The 23614-nt window shown below is 39.9% G+C and overlaps 1 protein-coding gene across 1 annotated transcript in view; it reads left to right on the top strand.

Moving 5' to 3' along the window:
• Positions 1-23614, top strand: part of sbm (L-type amino acid transporter sobremesa) — a 79265-nt gene that overhangs the window by 53412 nt on the left and 2239 nt on the right. The window contains exons 5-11 of the mRNA XM_080267916.1: positions 1448-1673; positions 2247-2291; positions 4731-4854; positions 6691-6797; positions 16179-16275; positions 17058-17207; positions 19086-19254. Of these exons, the coding sequence (XP_080124042.1) occupies positions 1448-1673; positions 2247-2291; positions 4731-4854; positions 6691-6797; positions 16179-16275; positions 17058-17207; positions 19086-19254 (918 nt within the window). The remainder of the gene's footprint in view (positions 1-1447; positions 1674-2246; positions 2292-4730; positions 4855-6690; positions 6798-16178; positions 16276-17057; positions 17208-19085; positions 19255-23614) is intronic.

Here is a 23614-nt window from a genome sequence, read left to right as displayed (position 1 = left end):
TGTGTTAAATGTTGGTTAAACTAAGATAACAAGGGAGATATTCCTCGAATTTGCTATATTTTTCCATTCTTGTTTGATAACTTTCTAATACTGTATAAGCTCAGAATATGTCAAGTCTCCCACAGCAAGATATGTTCCAGGTTGAATTACTTGACAGAATTAAAATATTTCTCTCAGCCTCACTCTGCAGTAACTAAGAAAAAAAAGTAGCTTGATATATTTTTCTCCATATGATTTTCCTTTCCAAGATATGGATAACTGGAGTAAAAAGATGCCCTATGACTTACTGTAGGTTATATTTCAGTTGGTCCTCACTTAAGGTTGTTTCACTTATAAGTCACTGATTAGTTAGCACCATTTCTTCACATAAAGTTTCTTGTGATGTCATTGTAAAGTTTTAAAGTCAGGAGTGATTTTTTTTTTCCCCTCACAGTCCACAAGCAGAAGCATGGCTCATTTAAAGGTGTTTCACTTAAAGTGGTACCGGTATGTTTTGTCTACACATCCTTGACTTAAGTGAGGACTGACTGTATGCTATGCCCTATAGTTGAATAATCAGGAAAGTCCAGTAGATGCATGAATTAATGAACTCCAGTGTAGCGGAAACCCGAGGTAACATAATTATTTTTTTCCGGTATTTTTGCCCTATTTAACATATAAGTTGTGTTAAATTGAGCATACTGTAATTCCATTAAGGAAATTCCGTACACAATAATGCGTTTCAGGGGGTATTAATTATGAGGTCAGATTGCTATGTGTAGCATTGAGAGTTAGCATAGTTTGCTAGGTTTGGGTTGGCTAGAAGAATATAGCGGAAAATAGCCCTAGATACTGGAAAATTTTTGTTTATATTGAGCTTTGGTAATGGAACTCGATTTAGCGGAAAATTCAAGATAATGGAATGGGGATTGGCTGAATTATTATACTGTAGTTCGTTAAATCGAGCATCTACTGTATCATGTACAATACGCTTGTCTTTATAATTGCAATCTTCACTACAGGGTACCAGTAGCCAGCTACATTACCACCACCAACACAAACTGTGAACTTTCTTCCTGTTCCCCTTTCTTGAAACCATCAGTAACTAAATTCATTCTAGTTCTTGAAGTCCTTGTTATAAGCCACCTTTTTAGTGTTTCATATTTACAGTTAACTACTGTACACTGCAAATTATAGAAAATTGCTGGTAAAGTTCCATTGCTGCCTATAAAGTTGATTACCCTGTTCCTGCAGTTTGTATTACCAGTTGTATAGATAAACTTTACATTTTTGGAGCCCATAGTATGAGGATTGCCTGTATTCTGTTTCGCAGTTTATTAGTTCACATTTCATTACAACCACAAACCTAGTCCATCAACATTCCTTCATTCTCCTCTCTAGTAGTAACGTAATTAATATTTTCATTCAGCTTCTCACAATATCTAATTTGACTTTTCTCCTCTTACAGTTCTCATCACTTTCATCAACTCGTATTCCGTGAATCTGGCAACAAAGGTGCAAAACATCTTCACTACAGCCAAACTGGTTGCCATCGTCATCATCGTGGTGGGTGGCATAGTAATGCTGGCCAAGGGAAATGTCCAATACCTAAATCAAGGCTTCAAGGGAACAACAGACAGCCTAGGGAATGTGGCCACAGCATTCTACAGTGGTCTTTGGGCTTACGATGGATGGTAGGTGAAGTACTGAGGAGAGGAAGGGACAGGAAATAGTTGAGAGAGTGAAAGTGGACAGATGGATGGATGGATGGTATGTGAAGTAGTAAGGCTTGGATATAACAGCAAATAGTTGAGAGAGAGAGAGAGGGAGAGAGAGAGACAGAGAGAGATGAATGCTAGGTAGAGTAGTGAGGTTAGCAGATTACAGGCAGTAGTTCAGAGAGAGGGAGAGAGAGGTGAATGGCAGAAGGAGTAGTGAGGTTAGCAAATAACAGACAATAGTTCAGAGAGAGAGAGAAAGAGAATGGATAGATGAGTGAATGCATGGGTAGGTGGAGTAGTGAGGCTAGGATATGATAGAAAATAGTTGAGAGAGAGAGAGAGAGAGAGAGAGAGAGAGCAGGTGGATGGTAGGTGTAGTCGTGAGGTAAGCAAATGACAAGAAATAGTTGAAAACAATGGAGATGATAAGAGAAAGTTTTGTGTTAGCCACACTGTCTTGTAACATGTTAAAATACAGCTTGTAATTGAGCTGTACTGTACATCATACAGTTACTATTTTATACTAATTTCTTCCCTTCTCCACAGGAACAACCTCAACTATGTGACTGAGGAGCTGAAGAGACCATTTAGGTAGGCACTGAAAAAATAAAATAGTAAAAAACAGCAAGAAGTTCACACACTTACTGGATATTAATGCTGGTACTATTGCAACCATGATTGATCTACTCTCTCAACCAACCCATAAATGTGGCAGTGCGACAGTCATTGCCACCACAGTTTGCTATACATTTTTTTTTGAATTTTCAAACATATTAATCAGTATGACTGAAGTAATATCTGTAGAAAGAGTTCGACTTGACATGACTATGTGAAATATGGATTTAAATAATTGTATTGTTTCCTCTGTAATACAGAGAGTGAACAGACATAAAAGAGTAAATGTGGCCCCTTTCCCCGGATTTCCATTATCTCTGAAGTCCCCCAAATGATGAGTGAATCAAGTCAAACAATTCAGTTGCTTCAAGTGCTAGAGGAAGAGTAAGTTGCAGTGTGCTTGTATGTGTTTCGGAAATAAAAGTGGAATGAAAAAGTTACTGTAGGGGACAAGGTGCCGTGTATTATTCAGTGCTTAAAAAAACACGCGCACACGCACACACACACAACACCTTTTTAATACTAAAATTCCCCAAGTTGCCTATTGGAAATACCTTGCTTTGTGATGAAGTGATATTTTGAAGACAATATCAGTAACTGCCAGACATGTGGCCTATTACAGGCAAAAGTATTGTGCATTATTTTATGCCATTTTACTAAGGAACTGAATCTACTGTATTACTGTTACAATTACGTTGAACCCTCAAAGTAATCTACTGTATTATAGTACCATTTACTTTGATGTATGATCTATTCCTACAGTAGTGGAAGTTGGGGAGAGGAGCCAGATTTACTCTTTTATGTCTGTTCTCTGCCTGATTGTAAAAGCCTGGTCACATTGTAATGGGATGTATAAAAGCCCACATTGCTTAGAGGCAAGGCAGGCATCCTCTCTTTGGCTCACTGGTAACGTGCGCACCTATGAAGCGCGAGGGCCTGAGATCGAATCTCGCCCAGACCAGTGATTAATTTGTTAAGTTTTAGTTCGGTTCTTACGACATGGGTTTTTATCCTGGTGGAAAATTGCTGACCTGAGCGGGCAGCATCACCTCAAGATAAACTTAGTGGAAACTCAGCTAGAATTGCAGAAACTTTGGAGACACAGTCCTCTGCTTGTGTTACCGAATCTTGGCAACACATGCTTTCAAGGTGTCTGCTGGCGCTCCACCTGAGACTTTTATGAGGCTGTAGAAAAGTTTTTCATGTTCTGTATGCTGACAAATTCATTTTGTTCAATTGTGTTGAGTGGCAGGGGTAGTAAATGCCATCTTAAACTGTGTAGATAGTATTGTAAAGACAGTTTTGAAGATTTTGTCTAAAATGTTACTTTGGAATTAAATATTTATGTAATCAGCAGTTCATTGTACATAAATGCACACAATCAGTTAGTTATTCAGAAGTAGGCATACACAAGTCATGACAGGGCATTACAGAAAAACCAAAGGTGGGTTTGGGAAATGGGAAACGCCTTTTAAACAGTGGGCTAGTGAGGTCACAATGCAAGTCCACTATTTTGGCATTCTCTTTTTTTTCTTCTTTTGTTCATTTTTCTGTGGCTTAGACTACAGTGTTCTCATCCATTTCAGTGTTTTTGTGTGTGTGTGTGTGTGTGTTTACATGTAATTGAGGATTCTGAGTTGTTGTCATTGTACATGTATTACTTGGTGTCAGTGCTGAATTAAGCAGACAAGCCGACATGGTACAAGATTCGGCTGATCTCCATTTGACCAAAACTGGCAGCAGATTCCCCCAAAATTGGCAAGGCAGTTTACCGGTTGTGATTTTCAGCCAGGACAAGTGCCTGTGTGACTGCATCTTAATATAGAAATAAAGAAAATAATATTGTACAGTGATAAAAATCCATATTTCACATATTCTTGTTGTCATACATTACTCTTTCCATAAATGTTACTTCCGTTATACTGATTAACACAAACCATAAATTGGCATAAATGTAAAGCAGGCAATTGCAGGTGTCATGATAGCTGCTGCAACAGTCAGGGGTTGACCGGAGGAGGGTGGATCACTTCTTCTGGCCACAATAATACATCATCATGCAGTACAGTGGTCAGACAGTCATTCGTAGAACCCTGCATTCTTATTCATTCTTCACTCCTTTGGGTAATGTTTGTACTACAAGCTCTTTGCTTACCCCATTCATGTCTGTGTTGCAGTTGCAGGGTAACATAAAATGCCTCTCGATTATACTACTGCATGTTAATATTCCAAAAGGTTCATTAAATCATAGCAGATTCAGCATCTCGATTGTATCCCATTCAGCCCTCCAGATTCTTAAGTATAGTAATAATTATCATCATTCTAAACCCTTTTCTTATACTATATTCAGGTGATCCAGAGGGATAATAACAAAAAAGAATGTCAAAAAGGTACCTTCTGTAGCTGTCATTTCTGCAGGGACCTTCCTCGTGCCATCTTGATAGGCCTGCCGCTGGTGACGGTATGCTACCTGCTGGTCAACGTTTCCTACCTGGCCGTCATGAGCCCAGAGGAGTTGCTAGCTTCTGAGACTGTTGCTGTGGTGAGTGTGTTGATGGCAGGCTAGAGGGTAGGTTTTGTAAACCTCTCAATCAGGGACTTAGTTGTTAATATTATTGTATGGTGGCAGTGACTCTTGTTGTGCTGCCATGTTCTTTTTTAATATAATCAATCAATCAATCAGTCAGGGACTTTGCTTTTAATTTATTCATGCTATCTCCAAGCACTTTTACTTCGTTTTGGGAAGTACCTTAGAAATGGAATGGTTAATTATCATCATCATCATCTAATCCAGTGTCGCCTCACAAGGAGCGTAGGAGCCCGGGGCTAGGCAAGTTGGTCCTGATATTTAAGATAAGAGTGACCACCATCTCTCATCCCTGAATGACATTATGAGCAATAAACCCCAATCATCCCTTGGATATAAACCTGCACTGGTTCAGTCCAATTGGAGCTCCCTAATTACCCATTAAACCACCAGGTGCCATAATTTGGTTATGTGGTTACCACTCAGCACAGTAAATGGTATTCTAGTGTACAGGAAACCATTTGGCATATCACTCAGTGTAGAGTCACCAGTGGACAGAAGGAAGAGGAAAGAATGAAGGAAGGAAAGACAGAAGAGGAAGGAAGGAAGAGAGGAAAAGACAGGCACCTGAGAGCAGCATTACTTTGAGTGAGTGGATGGTGAGTACCTCCACCTACCATAATTGCAAAATCCCCGCACCACTAGGGTCTTCCCAAAAATTGAATAAAATAAAATATTTGGTAGTAGCAAGAGTGAAATATAAAAAAAGACCACCATATCAGAGAAGTTAATGTAATTTGGCCTTCAGCAGATATTATTTTTCTGCCAGAATCTTATTTCAAGCAAATGCAAAAAAAAGTTTTTTATTCACTATTTTTGTTATTAGTTGGTAGTGTTGGTGTGGTGCAATGTAGTGCTGTATGACTGGGTCATGTTCATATTCACTTTTTTTTTTGGGGGGGGTTCATCTTGATAATCAGTCTGATTTTTTATTTATTTATTTATTTTTTTATAGAAATAGAAACAGTGTACAGTAGTATATTATCATTCATTGCCAGACGCCATGTATCCCAAACGGGGTGGCCAAGGGCTTAGAGTTAATTGTTTTACAGGGAGGCACTAATCCTCCAACAACCCCACTTGACACATAGGGAGTTATGCCAACAGCATCTGGTGTTCCCAGGCGGTCACCCATCCAAGTACTAACCAGACCCAGTGTTGCTTAAGCAACGTTGGGTAGTATATTATACTTCAGTTTAATTTTTTTATTCTTTGGCAAGGCATTATACATTATATATTCCTAATTTTCATTTATCAAGTAGTATTCAATTTATGTTAATTTTCTTTATGTGCATTTCCCCAGTGCATATCTGTAGCAAGTAGTACTGGCAACAGCAGTGTTGCTTCGGAGAAGTGACGTTTTATTTGACAGTTTTTATTTTCATTATTTGTTTTTCATTTATGTTGTATATTTTTTCTGCATACAGAACTTTGCTCCACCATTCTTACAGTATTTTTTATTTTATATATTCCGCATAATTTATTTTACCATACTTAGTTATTTTTATATGATGTATTTTTTCTGCATAATCTGTTTTGCCATGCTAAAGTATTTTTTATTTTTTATTTTCAGCATTATTTATTCTACCATACTTAGTTTTTTATATGATGTATTTTTCCTGCATAATCTGTTTCACCTTGCTGAAAATTGTTTTGAAGTTTTAGTTAATGTAACAATAATTATTTTATGGAATTAATTTTGCCATACAGTTACTAAAGGCTCTGTCTGATGTAGGTTAATATATCCCTCATAACCTCCTCTCCCATCCCATGTTTCCCTACCTGTTGTAGTTGTTTGGTGAGAAGCTGCTTGGATTTGCCGGAAGGATGCTCATGATCCTTTCTGTCACCATGTCCACATTCGGGGCTGCCAATGGATCAGCATTTACAGCAGGGAGGTCTGTTCAGCATTGAGTCTGCTTGCTGTCCTGCCTGTCTTCTGGCACTTTTCAAAAGAGAGGAGAATCAGCTTTCCTTTTGTAATGGTGATGGGATAATCATCTCAAGGCAGCTAACATGGGTCTGTGGTTCTTGATGTTAGGGCCTTGGTCTGTCTGGTGTACAGTTTAGACATAAATACTGACTTCATTATGAGAAGTAGAGACAGGGATCATTGATTATCATTGCTCAGTTGTGCGATCTTTGAAGTCCAGCAAAGTTTCCACTAAAAAGTGGAGTGACTGGGGTGATATATTCATCCACAACTTTACAATGTCTCCAAAAAGCATCCTTACTGAGGTGACTGATGGTTTCACCTTGATTCTCCCCCCCCCCCCCCCTCCAAAAGGAATATGTTTCTCATTGTAGTCTTTCATTTGTAAAGTTCTTTCTTGAGAGTGTATTAGTAAAAATAGCAGAAGGCATACATTTAAATGAATATTTACTAGAAAATACAGCAGTTTCAAAATTTCATCCAATTTCAGAATAAAAAAGATGGAGAAGGAAGGATAGTTTTTGGAAGCATTGTGCTGCATAGCATCTCACTGTGTGATTACATACTTGATGTTGCAGCAGTCTTGGCTATCTGCAATCACCAACCTGTGTCTGCACCTAGTGAACCTTCCATAGAAGGCACTGTTTCTGCAGGAGTAATATACTTTATAATATAGATGCTCCAGCTAAGACATAACCCTTCTTGAAATCAATACCATTATATATTAGAACTCGCACAACATTCATTCTGCCATCATGGTAATTTTACCTTGTTACACAACACTGACATGCACCTCGCACAATATACAGTACTTACACACCACTCATTGCATACTTATTTGCCACTTCCTCATTTTATCAGTTTCAGCACACATGTGCCTCCTCACTCAGTACATGATTAACAACAAACATACTCCTCGGTCAGCGCACACCACTCACACATCTCACACAACACACTTACCTTTCAACTCATGAATGTGTCTCTGTGTGGATTTTAATTTGTGTTAAGGGGAGACTATACAGTGCTTACAGGATTGCAACTTTGAATTTTAAGTTGTTTTTATTAGGTTTGTCTGTGGTTATAACAATCTGAAGAGTAGGAAAGCTTATAACCTGAGGTGTGTGCTGTGACTGTAGGGTATGAACTGTTGAGTATAAATCCCTTCACTTCCCTAGGATAGTTTATTGTGCAATTTGTGTCCTTAAGGGAATTCACAGGATATGGCCGGCTACGACTGAAAATGTTAATCACTACTCTTGTATCTCATGTATCACACATGCTATCTATCTATCTAACAATAGCTAGATGCCATAATCCTGTAAGGGGTGGCAGTTTGACGTTGAGTTTGTTTTTTTATGGGAATGGGCACTAACCTTCTGCCAACCCATTTGTTGACATGTAGAGAACACGTATGGGTTGATCATATGGTTACCACCCAGGCATTGTAAATGGTTTCCTGGCTTACAGGAAACCATTAGGCGTATCACTCAGTTTAAAACTACCTGAAAAGGAAAGATGAGTAATAAAAAGTGACAGGAAAGATGGGAGAAATAGGAAGAGAGGTGGACAGACACAGAAAAAGAACGATAAAGGTGAAGAACAAAGTAGGCAGCACAAGTGAGTAGATGATGATTGCCACCACCTACCACACACCTGGGAAATATTCTCAGGTATATAGTTGCTCAGAAATTTAAATATATGAGTGAGAAGTTAGAGAAGCAATTGGCAGACAAACACATATCCACATATCTGTAGAGAAGATATGGGAGGAGGAGGGGTGACGGTCATCATCCCGTTCCCCCCCCTTCCCTCTCTCTCTCTCTCTCTCTCTCTCTCTCTCAAAACAACACGCGCGCACACACACACACACACACACAGACACACACCTTAGAAGAAAGGAGAGAGAGGGGTGACATGATTACAGTGTTTGGGGCCAGGATGGAAATAGAAAAAATTGACAGAGAATATCTGTTTGTATGGGATGGGAGAGTAACAAAAGGACACAAAATGAAACTGAAAAAGCCAAGTTGCTTTAAGGATATCAAGAAATATAGTTTTCCATATAGATGCATAAGACATGTGAAATAGCATGGACAGAGAGGTTGTCCAGTCCAAAAACTTAAACGAGTTCAAAGCAGAATTTGACATCGAGAAAAAGAGACGGGACCTCACGAGCATAGCTCATATCCTGTACATCACAACTAGGTAAATATGGCTAGTTAAACACACACACACACACACACACACACACACACACACACGGGATGCTAGACAGGAAAGGTTCCCATGTTCAAAGGTTCACATTTTATATCAAGTATCTGATATGAAACAGTCCCAGGGGTACTTTAATCAACATCTGTGTATGCCTTTAACTCAACACAAATGCATTTCGCACAGTTTACTTACCTCACATGCACGACATTGACACATAACCTCTCGTCAACAGCCATATACTTACCACACATGCACTATCAATCTTCTGTACTGCAGCCTTAGCACTAACAATAGTCACAACCCATCCACTCTGCCCTCACTGTAATATTGACCCTCTCATCACGGCACTGTTATTTACATCCAGCTTCTCACTCATGCAGCATATTTTTCCTTCTCTGTAATGCATATCTTGTCATAGTACCTCACACAACAGATGATCCTTCAGCATAAGTTTAACTAAAGGACACTTGGGAGCACCTTGCTGAAGTGTCCAAATGTTTGTAGTTCATTAGGTTCTTGGTCAGATAAGCCAGAGGCCATGAACAGCAGCAATGACAATAACAGCACACCTCACACTCGCAACACACTTATCTGTTTCAGTCCCTTGATGTCAGTTATTTTATTCTAGCATCTACCAGTGAGTTTTGCTTGGTTTGGAAAGCTGAAAGATGTAACCAGGCTGAAAAGGTTAAGAAGCTGTGTAACCATAACTGTAGTTCTCGTATTTCGGATTTGGTTTTATGGGTAGTTCCATCCTGGTCTCTCTCACTGCTATTGTAGTATCTGGTGTGTTTTGGTACTGTCATGGTAGATTTTGTTGGTTTTGCCATCCATTAGTTATTCATTCTCAGCTCCGTCACGGACTTTGTGTTTTTCAGTTGTCATCCCATAGTTATCCAGTCTTCACCAGTATCATGTCCCTCAGCTCTGTCATCTTGTTTTCATTGATTATTTGCATCTTCACCAATAACTTGTTCTTGTTTTGTCAGCATGTAGTCATTCCTTTTTCCACCAGAATCAGGCTTTGTCATCCTGTACAGGTAGTTACTCATTCTTGGCTCCCTCACTGGTATTGTACCATGTCATCTAAACTCCTTCATCCTTAATTGTGAATTATGTGTTGTCAGTCTAATTTATTTCATCATGGTTTTCTGTAATTTATTTATTTCATCCTATGCTTTATAAGCTTTCATGTAACACTTTCTGTTTACTGTTTCACTTTACTTATGTTGCAAGTGGGTACTTTACATTTTGGGGAACCAGGAGCTTTATTTTCCTACATATATTTCAGTGTCTTACTTTCTGTTTATTGTCTTGCTTCTTCTTTTGTACAAGCTGGTGCTCTACACTTTTGGGAACCGGCTGCTGTGCTTTCCTACATTTATATAGTTATCATACTTTCTGATTGTTGTTTGGTTTCTCCTTGTTGCCAGTAAGTGCTTTATTCTTTGGAGAACCAACTGCTTTATTTTCTTATGTTTATATACAGTATATCATTTTTTATCCTCTTGTAATCTGATTTTTTTCTTCCGATCCTGTTTGTTGCTAGTGGGCACTTCATACTTTTTGGGAACCAGGTGCCATGTTTTTCTACATTTATTTTATTGTCTCTTTTCCACTGTCACCAGATTTTCTCTCCATTTCCCATCCTATTCTTTTATACAGTACCAGTACTTATGGCTGTATGCTTAAAACTGTAATCACGAGGGGAAAGGCGAGCTACGTAATTTTTGTTGATCGTTATGGAACACTTGCATCCTGCATTACAGAGTGCAGTCAGGGATATTTATGCCATGTGCTTCTGAAATACCATAAAAGAAGTAGAGGGTTCCATTTCCCATTGTGATTTGAAGTTTTAATGCATTGACTTCAATGATGTACTGTATTTTGTTCTTGCTGCTTTTGAATGATTTTACTTGATCTTGGGGAACCTCTCAAACAGAAGGAGCTGGAAACAATGTGCTTAGACTCTTTCTTTAGGAAAGGTCTCTCCGAAGTATTTAAAAAAAAAAATCATCTGGTGGGAGCAAGAATAAAACAAAAAATCATTGTGTATGGCTGATAGTTATGACATATTCTCATGGCCACTAACGCTGCTTATTCTGTGCATTCTCTTGTGCTGCTGGTGGGTGCTCTAGACCTTTGGGAACCGGGTGTTGGGGTGGGCAGCCTTCCTTATGCCGTTGGCTGTTACCCTTTCAACTTTTGGGGCTGCCAATGGTACTGCTTTCACATCCGGAAGGTAAACAAGTGCAGGTCATTTTTACTTGACCTGCACATCTTTTATATTGGTGCAGTTTTGTGTGTCCTGCATGTTTTACTGGCCATGTACAGACTGTTCTTTCAACATGTAGGATGCATGCAGGCATAATTTCACTTTGTGCTATCCAACTTTACTTGGTGCTGTTGCATGTTTTTAGCTCATGATTGAAAAGAAGGTATGTATCAACCAGCCATTTCTGATTTGAATCCAGTTTTCTAGGGTGAAAGCAACTTTGTAGGGAAAGATGAACAGTTTTATGAGAAATGAGTTATGTTTATCAGTAACTCAGATAATTGGAAATGCAACTACAGTAACTTTTAGTGAGAAACATCTGTATAAGCCTCTTGCTGGTTGTAATGAAGCTATTGTGTGTATTTTATGCACAGTAGATATTACCATAATACTGCTTGTAAGTCTTTCCTCATAACTTTAATTTTTTTAGTTTGATTTAGAGAATTTTAACTGGAATCTTACCAGTTGGAGGCACAGAAAGCCAGCGGATAGAAAACAGGAATAGTATTTTTTAAAGGACCCAGAGAGCTAAGCCCCCCCCCCCCAGGTGCGCCCCTGCTAACACACATTAATGTAGGTCTAAAAACAGTTTATAAATCAACCTTAACACACGATTTTAATCTAAAATATCATCAAAGTAGGTAAAAAACATAAAAACCCGTTGTTAAACCAGGGTTTGGCCGTCGTCAGTCGGGGTATGGTGGTATTTCTACCCCCATCGTTACGCGGGGGTATCGCATCTTGGTGTATCGTATATCGAGGTATTACGATACTGTCTTTACTTGTACAAGTTCATAAACCATTGAGTTCTCCATGTAAAACTTCATAGTTACTTTAGGTTATGTTTGAGCACATGGGACTGAACGACTCCCCTTATATAGCGAACTGAGTTCGGAAATACCGACCCCTCATATTTAATGAACTTTTGGATATAGCTAACCACCCCTCCCCCAAATTAGTTTGTTATATCGAGGGTGTGTGTATATATATATATATATATATATATATATATATATATATATATATACTGTACACACTGTATGTGTGTGTGTGTGTGTGTGTGCGTGCCATATTTGATGCCATACTGTTCCTGGCTTCCCTCATTTGTGTATTACACTATTAAGAAACAAAATAGATTAAAAAAATAAGAACAGAATGCATGGTAAGGAGACTTACTGCCACAGTGTTGTTTGTCATTTGTGTTGATGGTGTGACTCGTACTGTAAATGGCCTTGAAGATTTCATAACACCTCTTCCTTTGCATTTAATCCTGCACACTACACCTCAGTATCCTCTTGTATGTTATTGCAGGAAGCCATATCAGTATTAACCCTTTCAATCTAGGTGATCTTTTAACATTATGGTTGCTGCTGCTAGGAGATATAATTCAGAGGAGACCTGTTTTACTGAAGGGGTCTTTTGAGGCTGTGTGTTATTTAACCCCTCCAATTCATCTGTCTGTGCTGAATAAAATCATCTGGAAATGTCAGGAATATAATGGAAAAGACATCCCCAGATTCAGTGGTTAACTGATGCACAGTAAATAAAATGCAAGAGAATGTTAAGGCATAATATTGAAATGCAGTGCTATGGAAGAGGCATTACAAAGTCTCTTAAGTTAGTTAAATATGGCCCTGTGGACTGTCCTTTATAGTTATCATGATGTCTTGTGCATGACTGTATCAACTCAAGTTTCTGGATACTGTCATGTTGTTCATTTTATTCTTGCTATCTCCAGAAGTATTTATTCAAGTCAGGATAGACTGGTTCAGCTGGAATGGTTATATATAACCTTCATCAACTCCATAACTGCTGGGGTGCCATCTTTAGCTTAAAAAAAAAATAATAATAAAAAAAAATAAAATACAAAATGTTCACTTTATTCTTGGTATCTCCACAAAACTTTATTCAACTCAGGATAGACTTTTTCATCTGGAGGGGTCAGGTATAGCAGCCTTCATCAACTCCCTCACGACTGTGGTACCCGTGTTAGCCGAATAAAACTGACTTACAAATGACATTCTGAGGCCGGAGAGGTTAATGTAAATTATATAATTTTCATTCATGAATATTTGTATTACTGTGTTGTATTTGTTTGTTATTCCCTTTGCACATCTTTGTGTGAATTGATATCTTGTAGTATTGGTATGATATTCATTATAATGTCATATTTTTGTGCAGTGTTTTTTTTTTTACTGTACATGTATTGTTTAATATATACTGTACGTGGATGGGGTTGTAAAGGAGGTGCAGGGTAGGGCAGTGAATGTGGGGATGGCTCTAATGAATGAAGGTGAGATGTGGAAGATTCCAGTGTTGCTGTTTGCTGATGATACAGTATTGTTGAGTGAAGATGAATGGGAGTTGCAAGGTTTGGTGAATAAATTTGGGACAGTGTGTAGAAGGAGGAAACTGAAAGTTAATGTAAATAAAAGTAAAGTTTTGGTGTTTGAGAGGAATGAAGTCACAGAATGTACAGCGAGGTTGGATGGTGAGGATATGGAGAGTGTGAGTGCATTCAAGTACTTGGGTAGTGTGATGAGTAAGGATGGAACTTTGGGGGATGAAGTGTGTGAAAGGGTACAGCAGGGAAGGATGGTTGTTGGTTCACTGAAAGCAGTGATGAGAAATAGGGAGGTCAGTATGGAAGTTAAGAAGTCACTGCATGATAGTATTGTGATCCCTACCCTGAGGTATGGAAGCGAGGCGTGGACCTTGCAAGAGGGGAACAAGTCAAGAGTGAGAGCAGTGGAAATGAGTTACGTGAGAGGAGCATGTGGAGTGACATGGAGGGACAGGTTGACGAATGAAGAAGTGAAGGAACATTGTGGGGTGGATGTGGATGTGGTTGAGATGATTAGGAGAAATACACTGAGGTGGTTTGGAGATGTGGAGAATGAAAGACTGACTAAGAGGGTGTATGTAGGTGAGGTGGAGGGAGGGAGAGGGAGGGGTAGACCGAGGATGAGGTGGAGGGATGGAGTTGAGAGGTATATGAGGGAGGGGGGGGTGAGTTGGGGGGAGGGTAGTCAAATGCTGGATGACAGAGCGACTTGGAGGAGTTTTGTCTGTGGCCACCCTTTGCGGGATTAGGGCGTCGGGCTATAGATAGAATAGATAGATATTGTATGCACATTATATTGTGTAAGAGTTCATAAATATTGAGAAACAGTGAATATAAAGTAACAACATTCTCAAGCACACCCATACCCTAATATCCGGTAGTGTTGTGGATCAGTGGGTGTTCAGTCAGCGAGTATGTCAGATATTGAAGCAGTTTTCCCCATAAGATACCGAAGAAAAGCCAGAGATGCATTCCAGACCCAAACCCAAACTCTCATATACCTTACTTAGTCAATAGAGACTGACACAGAAACACCATAGGTAATGTTATTATCCTTATAAACAGTGCCAGTGCTAAAAAATGCAGGAAGGTATTGTGGGTGGGACATGTACTGTGAGGTGTTTCTGGGCAACTGAGAGGTAGGCAGCTGGCAGCGCACCAAGTGGGGGTGGGGATGGGCAGGGGAATGGGGAGGGAGACAAGCAGGGGTGGGGGGACTGGAGGGAGACAAGTGGGGCTAGGGGAGGGTGGGGGTATGGGCAGTAAGCTAGCAGTGCGTCAAGCGGAGGTTGGGGAGGGTAGAGGGATGGGGAGGGAGACAAGCAGGGTTGGGGGAGGGCAGAAGCATGAGGAGGGAGACAAGCAGGGGTGGGAGAGGGAGACACTTAGGGGTGGGGGAGGGTGGAGGACAGGGAAGGAAACAAGAAAGCCAAACAGCCCTGTCACCCACCCCCCTAGTCTCTCTCTCTCTCTCTCTCTCTCTCTCTCTCTCTCTCTCTCTCATTCATTCACCCACTCACTCACTATCCATGCTCACACACACACACACACACACACACACACACACACACACACACACACACACACACACACACACACACATGGGAGACAAATGGGGGTGGGGAAAGGTGGGGGGATGGAGAGGGAGACAACCAGGAGTGGGGGAGGGCAGGGGGACAGAGGGAGACATGCCTGGCATTGCTGAATGTGATGGGGGATGGAGGAGAGCTGGGGGGAGGAGAGGAGGGATGGGGGGGGAAGAGGGACAGGGAGGGGGGAGAGCAGAGGGGATGGAGGAGAGCTGGGGGGAGGAGAGGAGGGAGGGGGAAGAGCAGAGGGACAGGGAGGGGGGAGAGCAGAGGGGATGGAGGGAGGATGGGAGGACTGGGAGAGCCTCATTTAAAACCTAGAGAGAGGTGGGATGTCGGGCTTGAAAGGTGAGGTGTCGGACTAGCGAGGCAACGGACATTCATATTGTTCGGATTGTGGAACTGTTCCCCTGTAACTTGTGTTCAGTCTAGCGAAGCACTGGTTATCGATGTGCCGGATAATGGTGTATGGGTATATATGATTGATGGACTTTGTTTTTTAAGGAGGCTACTGTTTTACAGACTGCTGACTTGCAGGTCAGCTGTATAGGTAGCATCCAAAGTTTAATAGCAACTTTTCCTTATTATACTGTAAGTGGAATTAAACCACACATAGAGCAACAAAGTAGTGAATCATAAAGAAGACTTCCAGTACAGAATACCCTCTATATATACAGTATATATATATATATATATATATATACATATATAATTTCTTAAATACACACTAATTTACATACAAATATACTTTTAATTTTCACTACCCAGAGAGCTGTTCTGCATGATTCCCTCAGTTCACAAGACCAGTTGTAAGAAAAAATTTGATATACAGTATATTAGAACATATCTCCAAAATATAATAAAGACCAATTGCACCTACAGTATACTTATCTCTATTTACTAATCTTGTTGTACTGTTGTCAGGTTGTGTTTCGTGGCAGCACGTGAAGGACACATGGTGGACGTGTTGTCTTATGTACATGCCCGAAAACGCACACCATCTCCAGCCCTCCTCTTCAATGTAAGTTGAGATTAACCACACACACACACACACACACACACACACACACACACACACACACACATGAATAGAAGCAATGGCACTTGGAATGACTTAGATGAGGAGGTGGTGCAGGCAAAAAACATTTATGTGTTTAAAACTAGACCGGATAAATATAGATAATGAGACAGTAGAACATGAGCTCAGCTTAATTCCTGTGTACTACAAATAGGTAAATACGAATGATAAGTTTTATTTTTCTTGTTCTGCTTAATCTCTTCAGTATTGTGATTTTTTTTTTTTTTTCCATTTTTGCCATGCCCAGATTATTTTACTAAGTTTAGGATAGACTTTTCATATTGATGAGGCTAATATTGCCTTCATGATCCCTTCAGTGCAAGGAGGGAATACTTGTAGTCAGTAAAATTGTTTAACAAAAGCAAGAACAAAGTAAGAAGACATCAGAATGATGAGAATATGGTACTGCTTCTTCCTGTAATGCCAGAAAGTTTTGCCTACCAAGTAATCTTTACTGTTAATGTATTTGATGGAATCTGGTAGTTCAGTATTCAAGTTCTATAAAAACTTGGTTGAACATATATTCATTACTGGGAAATAGCTGAGAGTATGTTGAGATGAAAAATTAAAACATTCAAAGGGCTTATGAATTCAAATCATCATCATCATCATCATTATTATTATTGTCCTGACTTTTTTTTCCCATGTAAGAATGGGATCCTGCCTCACTTTATACATGTGCTTCTCCAAATTGACTCACCCTGCTGACAGCACCATTTTTCCAGGCTACCATCGCACTGATCATGGTGATACCCTCGGACATTGGCTCACTAATAGATTTCTTTAGCTTCACGGCATGGATTTTCTATGGTGGTGCCATGGTTGCCTTGCTCGTGATGCGCTACACCATGAGGGATGTTCACCGGCCCTATAAGGTTTGTTTTTTTATTTTAAACTGTTCTGTTTTGTCTATGTTAGTTTAGTTATGCTAACATGTGGAGGTGTAGGAGGACTACTGGGCCTTGGGATAGGCTACTGCCCCCGAGATATAGGCCTTGAAGCCTTTGCCCAGAGTCGGACACATTAAAAAAAAAAAAAAAAAAAAAAAAAAAAAAAAAGTGCTCAGTTAAGTTAACCTGACCTAACCTGCACTAACTAACCTAGCCTAACCTAACCTAAACTTAATCTAGATTATCCCTGCCTAACCTAACTGCAGCCTAAATTAACTTAACCATTATTAACCCATCCTAATTTCAACTCATTTCACTAATTCTATAGGGATTTCATGAAATTATTGGTTACACAAGTTCCCTGTAATACACATACACCCATACCCCAATATCTGGCAGTGTTGTGTACTAGTGGGAGTGTTCAGTCATTGAGTATGTTGGATTTTAAAGCAGTTTTCCCCATAAGATACTGAAGAAAAGCCAGAAATGCATTCTGGAACCAAACCCAAACTCTCATATACCCAGGGGCTCACAGGGGGGGGGGCCAAGGGCCCCCCCCTTAGCTCTCTGGGTTCTTTAAAAATTTATATATATTTATTTTGATAACAGCAATACATGAAAAATTGGCAATTACAAACAAAGAGTAACACATGAGCCAGCAGCTCTCTGACTCTAAACCTGCATATGACCTCCCACTAATTATCGGATTACCTGACCTCACCTCACTACATGCCCCCCCCTTAGAAAATTCCTGGGTGCGCCCCTGTATATACCTTACTCAGTCAGTAAAGACTGATGCAGAAACACCATAGGTAATGTTATTATCCTTATAAACAATGCCATTGCTTAAAAATGAGACAGCAAACATCACAGGCAGGAAGGTAATGTGGGTGGGACATGCGGTGTGAGATGCTTCTGGGCAAGTGAGTGGCAAGCAGCTGGCAGGGCACCAAGCAGGGATGGCGGTGGGCAGGGGGATGGGGAGGGAGACTCCCCTGAGTCATTATTTTGTAACCCATATTGTTGTACCTCATATGAGGCTTGCATCATGGCCCGTGCAGATCTTCATTGAGCCTTATATGAGGTCTGCAGCTTAGCAAGGGTTAAAGATAAAGTAATCTTCTCAAGCTGGTTTTGCCATGGCCATCTCCTGTTTGTTGGGAGGGAGGTCCCAGGACAAAACAAGGCATCACAGAATGATGGTGAGAGCATTTGTTAATAAGTATGGAAATATAGTAATAAAATCAACACAAAAGAAACTGTAGCCATACTGAGCTTAGAAGTTCATTATTTGGTTGAAAAAGATGGCTGTCAGAACTTGCCAGTTTATCAGTTCACCCCTCAAACCATAGGACCTTTTTTTTTTTTTATCTGGTTCTTGTTATCCCAAATTGTATACTCATTTTAGAGAGATTTAGGGGTTTTAGATTGTTGTTGTTTCCAGATCTTTAGTTTAAAATATAATTTTTTCTCTGGAACTGGGGAAGTTAGATATAGCCATGATTAACCCCTTCACTATTGGAAGTCCTTTCCTAATGGAGAAAATAACTGGAGGAGTTAGACATAGCATTTTTGACCCCCTTGCTGCTGGAAGTTCTTCCAAACTTTGATAAAATAGTTTGGTAGTTGCCAAATTAAAATGAGATAGACACAATTTAGTGTAGTGATTAATCCTTTCAGTCTTATTCAGTTTTAAGGACACTCTGTGCAGTGAAGGGGTAAATGAAGGCTATATCTAACCCCTCTAGTTCTTAACACCTCTCCAAAACTGAACAAAATGATCTGAAGGTAGCCAAAGTAAACTAAGAATTACTTTGTTGGATGCTGGGTTGAAAAGAACCTGTGACTGTCCTCCCCCCTCAGGTGCCAATTGGGATCCCAATAGTGGTGCTGATCATCTCAGTGTACCTGGTGGTGGGCCCCATCATTGATTCCCCTGCTATTGAATACCTCTACGCTACCCTCTTCATTGTTGCTGGACTCTTCTTCTACTTCCCTCTTGTTTACATGAAGAAGTCAGTTCCTGGCATGGGTAAGTCTCCACTCAAGATGTTTGTATGTATACTTTATTAGTATTAAGATAACAGACAGTGGTCCTGTTTGGAAGTCAGGGATGTCTTCTAAAATACTGCATATCAGCTACAGGTAGTAAAGGCATTCCTCCTTATTATAGGTCAGGGATGTCTTGTATAATATTAAAATATTTTTTATTTTCATTCAGCTATAGTAGTACAGGCAGTCCTCTTCATTATAGGTCAGGGATGTCTTGTAAAATATCACAAATTTCTTTTTCATTCAACTAGTACAGGCAATCCTTCTCATTATAGATCAGGGATGTCTTGTAAAATATCACAACTTCTTTCATTCAACTAGCACAGGTAGTCCTCATTCTGAGTCATGGAGTCTGAAGCTGTGGGTGACATTCAAGTGTGACATGCCTTAAGCAAGGTTTGAGCTCATTTTGAGAGCCTGTCAGTCATCAAGAATGGGACATACTAAACCACTGCCCTAAACTTGACACAGGGGTCATAGGGCAAGCAGATGTGCCAGGAGCAAGCTGAGACAATTCCATTAAGTGTGACTTTGCTGGGCAACCAGACACTGGGACAAAGGGGGGACAGGACTCAGAAAGCCCAAGCCTGGAGGCTACTAATTAATGGAGGAAACAATGCAGAACAAGGCACATGCACAAAAACCACAAGAGTCCCCAAAACACAGAAAACAAGTTAAGTAAAAACTGAAGGCAAGAAAGGGACAGACATACCAGAAGGATGGAAAAGTGCACCTAGAAAGGGAGAGCAAGGATGCAAAGAAAACAGAAGACAAGGAGAAAAGGATAGTCCAAGGGAGCTGTTGCTATGAAAGAGACAAGTGCCACACAAGAGACCATACAAACAGCAAAAACCAAGCCTGAAGGTAACTCACCCTGGTCCCAGAGAAGCTCCTGAACTTGAGGAGGATGAGGACCTGAGCAGGAGTGGACTTAAGCACTAGGGACCAAAAAGACGCAACAAAAAAGAGATAAGGCAGCAGGTGGTTGACAGAATGATTATGTATGGGTAGAAAGTAAACACTGGTTAACCATATGCACCTGACACAGCTGAGCAGTGTCAGGTGCATACGGTACTTTGAATATCCCTACTGAGCTCCAGGTCAACTGATTTGGAGGATTATAGAAAAAGTAGGTGTAGTCAGTGATTTTCATTAAGGCTTTCTTTACTACCAAGGAAATCGTAGTATTTGTACCTGAGACCCTCTAGATGCTTGATAAGGGAAATGTAACTTCATACACAACAACCCTTTAGTCAGATGGTGGGTTTATCTTAAATCTCACCATTTTCTCATTCAGCTAGGATAGGCAGTCCTTATTCCAAGTCTTGTAAAAGTTATATATATATATATATATATATATATATATATATATATATAAATAATTACAAGTCTTGTATAATTTATATATATATATATATATATATATATATATATATATATATATATATACAGTAATCCCACCACTATCCGATGTAATAGAGCCAAAGGCATGTCCGGAAAATGGGTCCGTCCGGGTAGTAGGCCCCTGCCTCCTGGACTGGCACTTACGGACCCTAACCCAGCCTAACTCAGAAAACCACCTACATAACTCTCTACTGGACATGCATAGCATCTATTTAAGACCCTGTTCACACAAATAAGGAACAGAAAGTATGAAATAAATGAAAAGGAATCAGAGAATGAGGAATTAGCAGTGAGTATGGAAAATATTTACCAGTGTATAGGGTACTTACAACACGTCCGTGGCTGTTCGTTACGAAGGTTAACCCACCTCCTTTAAGGCTCTGGCAGTGGTGAAAATGCTCTTGAAGCACATACAGTAATCCAGTGTTGTGCTGCACTTAATCCTTTGCACTATGAGTTATAATTGTTTAACACTGCACATACTGTTCTTGATTGCACCATGCCAGTTTAAACCACCAGTTTACACTCTGTACTTAATCTTTGCACTCTGAATTTTAATTTCATAACACTGTAAATTCCCATGTGGTCTAGTGGTGAGGTATTGCAGTTTATTCACTGTTTTTCACAGAAATAAGCACGTGCGGCATCAATTGAATGAGCGTGTAGTCAGGATGGTAGTTAGGTGGTAACTGGGGTGGCCAGGATGGATGGGGGAAGCAAGCAGTGAGCGTTAACACAGCTGGTTGGTGCTGTGCGCCAATTTCAAAGTACGGTTGAAAAATGTCGGATTTTTTTTCCTTCGAGGGGGGGGCAAAGGCCCGGGCCCAAAATGTCCGGGGGAGTCCGGATAGTACAGGGATTAATATATATATATATATATATATATATATATATATATATATATATGTGCGTGTGTGTATTAGGTGGATGTGCATTGCGTCCCGGTGTTCCAGGCCTGGGGGGGCTGGGTTTATGGTGGAAGAGTTGAGAGGTAGGATGGGAGTGAAGTGTATTGGTGTTGTGATGAGGAGAGGTGGATTGAGGTGGGTTGGGCATGTGGAGAGTATGAGGGATGATAATTGGGTGTAGAAAGTGAGAAGCGTTAATATTGGGGATGGGGTTGCAAGGGGTAGAGCGAAAAAGACGTGGGACGAGGTCATTAAGTGTGACCTCAGGGCTAAGGGACTGAATAGGGAGGTTGCCACAGATCGAGCAGCATGGAGAGCCTTCATTAGGTGACCAAGGCTGACGGATACAAGCATGTTGGAGCCTTCAAAAACAAAAATGAAACGATATTTTTATATGTTTATACAGTATATATTTTTAAGCTAATACAGCTAGTCTTTATTAAATCAGGGGTGTCTCTTAATATATCACAATTATTTCATTAGGCAGTCCTCATTTTAAGCATGAGAGTGTTCCAAATCACAACTTACCTTACAGTTAGTTTTATAAATTTGGAAAAATTTCCAGACCATCTTCATGATCAGCGGTTTAACTTACAAGGCAGCTTTTCTCTAGCTAACAGTGCATTTAAAATAAAAATGAATGGAAAAAATTGTGAATTAGAATAAGGTCTTACTGTACCTATTTTATTGTCGGATCTTGGAATTTGTGCCATGACTGTGGGAAAATGGCTTGAAAATTTAACCCCATGATTCTGAGAATGTAATTTTAATTTTGTTCTTGATAATGTCTGATAAATTCTTAAATTCAAGTAAGATCTTGGGGTGAAGACGTTAATAATAGCTGTATCTGACATCTCCGTTTGAAAGTCTCTCGGAACCCCTTGAATCTGGGTGTTGCCCATTTTTAGTTAATTCCTTCAGCTCTCAGGTAATTTCATTCACCTTAGGAAAGGCCTCTTATTGAAAGGATTTAATAAGGCTGTAATCTAACTCCTTCAGCTTGAAAAGTCCATCTTAAGTAGAATAAAATCATCAGGAAAGAGCAAGAATAAATAAATAAAAAAAATCCCTAGGCCCAACAGGTTAAACTATACAGCATACTGTTACGCTCTGAAGAGGATTTCTCTCTTCTCAGCAGAATAATTAGGTGTTGGCCTGAGTAAGATAACTCAGTCTATTTCTTCCAGAGAATGGATTAGTCATGATAGTTGTAAACTCTGACTGATTGGATATTCCTTTTTTTTCTTCTTCTTCTTTTATAGCCAGAACAAACACCTGTAATAATAATTAATACTTTTTTTTTTCCTTTGGGAGTCAGTTGTGCATTAGTTAGACTATCCACCCTGAAGCTGGAAAAACTTGAGGTTTATCCTTGAACCAGTCAGACTGTTTGGCATACTGTAGTTTGTTTTGTCACCATCCTTCAGACCATGTGACAACCATCTTCCAAATGATTTGAGTTATAGGCAAAATTGGGACTGCAAAAATTTTATGCCATTCATAATCACTATTTCACAGTTGATCCATTTGTCCATAAGGGAAGCCTTTATTGTTCCATCAGGAGCTCAGGGTCCCAGGGCTAGACTACTTAGTTCAGATATTTAAAGTGAAGGAGACCAGTCACTAATCCCCAAGTGGCATTATGTATGCAGTAAACCCAAACCATCCCACATGTAAACCATGATGGGCCACATCCAAGTGAAGCACCTTAACTCCAATATGGTATGCTATCAGGTATCCACCTGGTTATGTGGTTACCCCCAAGTGTGGTAAATGGTTTCCCGAGCTACAAGAAACAATTTGACTTTTAGTCACCTAAAGGTAGCACTACAGCAAGTAAGCAGATGGTATACATATACCTGCCACAGTGTGTGAGGCTAGCAGGCATAAATCTTACCGTTTATCTTCATGCAATATGCCCTGTGATGACCTTCCAGTTGTGTCATATTTTAGAGAATGGCTGGAATAGCGTAAATAGTTTGTCAGCCATAATTAGAAGAGGGAGAGTGGCCATATGTAATTTGCCAC

Source organism: Coenobita brevimanus, chromosome 25, assembly GCF_032717465.1.
Source record: "Coenobita brevimanus isolate Jiangsu-jjx chromosome 25, ASM3271746v2, whole genome shotgun sequence".
In the NCBI taxonomy this organism is placed as follows: Eukaryota; Metazoa; Arthropoda; class Malacostraca; order Decapoda; family Coenobitidae; genus Coenobita; species Coenobita brevimanus.
Note: the sequence above shows the minus strand (reverse complement) of the source record. Positions and strands in the feature narration are given on the sequence as shown.